The 4,956-nt window shown below is 42.6% G+C and overlaps 1 protein-coding gene across 1 annotated transcript; it reads right to left on the bottom strand.

Moving 5' to 3' along the window:
- Positions 1 to 2,800: 2,800 nt before the first annotated feature.
- LOC130506535 (uncharacterized) lies at positions 2,801 to 4,116 on the bottom strand. The gene is made up of 4 exons (XM_057001219.1): positions 4,000 to 4,116; positions 3,536 to 3,814; positions 3,135 to 3,490; positions 2,801 to 2,810 (listed from the first exon to the last, which is right to left on the bottom strand). Exons 1-4 carry the CDS (start codon positions 4,114 to 4,116, stop codon positions 2,801 to 2,803), a joined length of 762 nt encoding a protein of 253 aa, XP_056857199.1.
- Between the last annotated feature and the right edge of the window lie 840 nt (positions 4,117 to 4,956).

Raw genomic sequence — 4,956 nt, 5'->3', positions numbered from 1 at the left:
GGTTGGCGGCTTGCTTAGGGGGCAAACTGACTCATATATTGATTAGGTAAAAAGTTGTGTGTTACAAGCTGCATATGGGACTTTATAAATAGTCCTTCAGCTGACTCAAGCAAAATAAAAAGACTCCAAAACGACAGGATTAAGGTTTCTACGCAAAGTAATAAAATGCCCCAAAAAGGAAAGTTTGCAAAAACTTAAAAAGAAAATAAACCTAAACGAGTTTGGGTCTTGAACCAAGGTGGCTGCTGAGATGGGAGAGTTCTAGGAACCACTAGACTGACCCATCTTACCTGCACAATTGTAAATAATGAAAACACTTCCTTGGTTCATGGTGGAACTCCTTTGTGGTATTCTTGAAGTTGAGCACGCTTGGTTCATTCTTGAAAGATGTCTTGTCTTGCTCTTCTTCAAGCTCTTCTTCAGTCTTCTCTTTATTATCTTCAGCTTCAATCTTGTTGGTTTCTTCAAGGAAGGATTCTTCTTCAGCTTCAGTTCCTGCCAAGTAAATATTTGAATCAGCACCATTCAAATAAGCTGACTTACCTTGAGTGATATTGAGTTGCGCAAAGGCATTGCTCAAGTCATCACTTGTCGTGTTGATATGTCCTCTCTTGGGTGGATCAGCTAGAATATAGGTGGTGGCTCAGCTAAGCTATCTAAGATAGCTTGGACCGCAAGTGCAAAGCCTTGGTTAAGCCTTCTTTGCTTAGATCGAGTCATGGGTCCTTCAGATGCCTTGGGAATGGTTATAGTGTCCTGGTTGTGGTTGATGTCCTCATCATTCCCTCCCCCTTCAGAAGGTTTTGACCTCAAAACTGAATCATCTGCAAGATAAGGGGTTAAGTCCGCAACATTAAAAGTATGAGAAATGTTAAACTCATCAGGCAACTCCAAAAGGTAAGCATTGTCATTGATCTTTTCAGCACACGGAATGGGCCATCTCCCCTAGGAGCTAGCTTAGAACTCCTCTTCTGTGGGAACCTCTCCTGCCTCATGTGGATCCACACCCACTCTCCTGGTTCAAAGATCATGGGCTTGCGCCTCTTATCAGCATTCCTCTTGTATTCCTCAGTCTTCTTGATGACATTTTCTTTAGCTTGCTGGTGTATCTTCTTGATTGCCTCTCCTCTCTTTAAGCCATCCTGATTAATCTGCTCAACTTGTGGAATTGGCTTAAGATCCAAGGGGTTAGTGGATTAAATCCATAAACAACTTCAAAAGGAGACATCTTAGTAGCAGAATGTGTAGCATGGTTATAAGCAAATTCAATCAATGGAAGGCAATCTAACCAAGTACTTAAGTTGCGACCAAGAGTAACTCTAAGTAAAGTAGATAGGGTTCGGTTTACCACTTCAGTTTGTCCATCCGTTTGAGGATGACAAGTTGTTGAGAAGAGTAGCTTGGTACCTAGCTTCTTCCACAAGGTTCTCCAGAAATGACTCAAGAACTGGTATCCCTATCAGATACAATGGTCCTTGGTATCCCATGTAAGCGCACCACTTCTTTAAAGAACAAGTCTGCGGTTGAGATGCATCATTGGACTTGTCACATGGTATGAAGTGAGCCATCTTTGAAAATCGGTCCACCACCACAAAGATTGAATCCTTGTGTCTTATCTTGGGCAAACCTAAGACAAAATCCATAGAAATATCCTCCCAAGGAGCATTAGGAATTGGTAAAGGTAAATATAAACCGTGAGGATGTGACCTGGACTTGGCTTTGTGGCAAGGAACACATCTTAGCACAATGTCTCTCAACATCTCTCTTGAGGTGCGGCCAGAAGAAGTGATCAGTTATAATTGCCAAGGTCTTGTCTACTCCAAAGTGACCCATAAGACCTCCACCGTGTGCTTCTTGAAGTATGAGGTCTCTCATGGAACCTTGAGGAATACACAACCGCTTGTCCCTAAATAGAAACCCTTCATGCAAGTGATAAGATTGGAAAGCTCCTTTCCCGCATGATTGGAAGGCTTCCTTCAGCTCCGGATCATCTTTGTACAGCTCCTTGATGTGCTCAAATCCTAGCACTTTAGCATCCATGGTAGTGATCAAAGCGTGCTCCTTGACAAAGCATCAGCTACCACATTCTCTTTACCCTTCTTGTACTTGATTACATATGGAAAGGTCTCAATGAACTCCAACCACTTAGCATGTCTTCTCTTAAGTAAAGTCTGGCCTCTTAAGTGCTTGAGAGTTTCATGATCAGTATGGATAATGAACTCCTTGGACCTTAGGTAGTGTTGCCAAGTCTCCAAAGCTCTAACCAATGCATATAGCTCCTTGTCATATGTAGGGTAGTTGAGAGTCGCTCCACTTAGTTTCTCACTGAAGAAGGCCACTGGTTTCTTCCTTTGATGTAGCACGGCTCCTATACCCACTCCTGATGCATCACACTCTACTTCAAACATCTCGTCAAAGTCAGGTAGAGCTAGCACTGGTGCGTGAGTTAGCTTGTACTTCAAGGCATTGAAAGCAGCTTCTTGTAGCTCTCCCCATGAGAAAGCAACATTCTTCTTGATCACAGCAGTCAATGGAGCAGCTATGGTGCTGAAATCTCTAACAAAGCGCCTGTAGAAACTAGCCAAACCATGGAAGCTCCTAACATGTGCAATAGACGTTGGAAGAGGCCACTCTTGTATGGCTTTGATCTTCTCCTCATCCACTTGTAGACCCTGTTTACTCACTACAAAGCCTAAGAAAACAAGCTGGTCAGTACAAAATGTGCACTTCTTTAGGTTGGCATATAAACCTTCCTTCCGAAGTGTAAGCAAAACAAGTTCTAGATGCTTAAGATGTTCATCTAAGCTCTTCTGTAAATAAGTATATCATCAAAGTAGACAACAACAAATTTACTTATAAATGATCTAAGAACCTGGTTCATGAGCCTCATGAAAGTACTTGGTGCATTGGTTAACCCAAAAGGCATAACCAACCACTCATATAGACCTTGCTTGGTCTTGAAGGCAGTCTTCCACTCATCTCCTTCACGCATCCTTACTTGATGGTAACCACTTCTTAAATCTATCTTAGAAAAGATAGTTGCTCCACTAAGCTCATCAAGCATGTCATCTAGGCGTGGGATTGGGTGTCGGTACTTGATGGTGATGTTGTTGATGGCACGGCAATCTACACACATCCTCCATGATCCATCTTTCTTGGGAACTAAGAGAACCGGCACAGCACAAGGACTTAGACTCTCTCGGATGTATCCTTTATCCATCAGGTCTTGAACTTGCTTCTCTAACTCTTTGGTCTCTTCCGGATTCATCCTATAGGCTGGTTTGTTTGGCAAAGCAGAACCTGGAACGAGATCAATTTGGTGCTCAATCCCTCTTATTGGAGGCAGTCCAGCTGGTATCTCTTCAGGGAACAAGTCTTGAAACTTGTCTAGCACGGCTTGAGCTTGTTTAGGAAGTTGTGTATCTGAGCTTCCTATACTTAAACACTCTTTTAAAACCATTAGCAGTACAGTGCCTTGAGCACTCAAGGTCTTTAAAATAGAACCAGGAGAAATCATAAGGTTAGTTTTACTTACCTGATCTTCCTTGTTCATCTTAGCTTGTAGCTCATGTACCTCAGATGGGTTGAGTGGTGCTAGGTTGTATTTGCGGTCTTTGAACTTGAAAGAATAGTAGTTGGTGCGTCCATTGTGGAATGTGGCTCGATCAAATTGCCAAGGCCTACCCAACAAGATGTGACCGGCTTGCATTGGCACCACATCACACACTACTTCATCTTGGTACTTACCAACACTAAAAGATATCTTTACTTGCTCAGTGACCTTCAGCTCAGTCTTGTTGTCTAACCATTGCACCTATAGGGCCGAGGGTGCTTGGTTGTCTCAAGACCTAGCCTGTCCACCATATACTTACTAGCCACGTTAGTACAAGATCCTCCATCTATAACCAAGTTACATACCTTAGCTTTGATGGTGCAGCGAGTGTGGAAGAGGTTCTCTCTTTGGGCTTTCTCTTCAGGGTTGGTCATTGTACTTAGTACTCTCCGAGTGACCAACAACTCTCCAGTATCCGGATACTCTACTTCTTCTCCAGAGCCCATTGCTTCCATTTCGGCTTCATCTTGAGACTCATAGTCTCCATTGGTGGTGATAGTCATGACTCGTTGGTTGGGCACTCCCTAGCCATGTGACCTCGTCCCTGACATCTAAAACAAGTAACATCTCTAGCTCTTTGATTGTTAGTACTTTTTGTTAAGTTGAGGTGTTTACTTAGAGGATTGGAGAGTTGTGCTTGAGAGGATGAGGAGTAAAATGGGGTTAAGTGTTGGTGAGTGATCCGTACAGTACGGACAGTACGGATCTGTACGGATCATCTCATCCAAGATCCTCATAACTTAACCTTTCACCACATTTCATAAGTTGGGAAAAAAGTTACTGTGGCAGTAACTTTATGTTACCATGGTGAAAGGGAAAGTTACTGAGGTAAGTAAATGGGTGAGAAGTGTGAAGCAAGTTAGCGAGACACTTTAGATCAAGAAGAAGGTTTAAAGGAAGAAGCTGGTCTTGTGACCGTTTGTGGATGAGGTTACTATGCTGGATAAGGTCACTATGCTGCGGAGACAGACTGGCACAAGCTGGAGACGCGGAGTGAACCTGGTCCAAGCATTTCAGAGTTGCGCTCCTCCCTTAGAATAGTGAACTAGTCTAAGCCACTCATTTGTATTAAACCCTAGCTTACTCTCTCCCTATATATATTGTAAACTCTCTCATTAATAAAACTAAGCACTTTGTTACTAAACTATTTCCTCTCTACTCTCGCATTCTCTCATACTCATTTCTAGACTTTTAGCTTGGATTCTCTTATTCAAACACTTTAAACACTTGAAACACATCTAAATGTCTAAAAATATTATGGTATCAGAGCCAGGTTAGAAGATCTTTGGTTCGCGAGTTAACTTTGAAGATTCAAAGCTGAAGCTTTGAAGATCTTCTCGGTG

This window comes from Raphanus sativus, unplaced genomic scaffold (genome assembly GCF_000801105.2).
Source record: "Raphanus sativus cultivar WK10039 unplaced genomic scaffold, ASM80110v3 Scaffold3372, whole genome shotgun sequence".
NCBI lineage: Eukaryota > Viridiplantae > Streptophyta > Magnoliopsida > Brassicales > Brassicaceae > Raphanus > Raphanus sativus.
The sequence above is the reverse complement of the archived record's forward strand: the minus strand, read 5'-3'. Positions and strand labels throughout refer to the sequence as shown.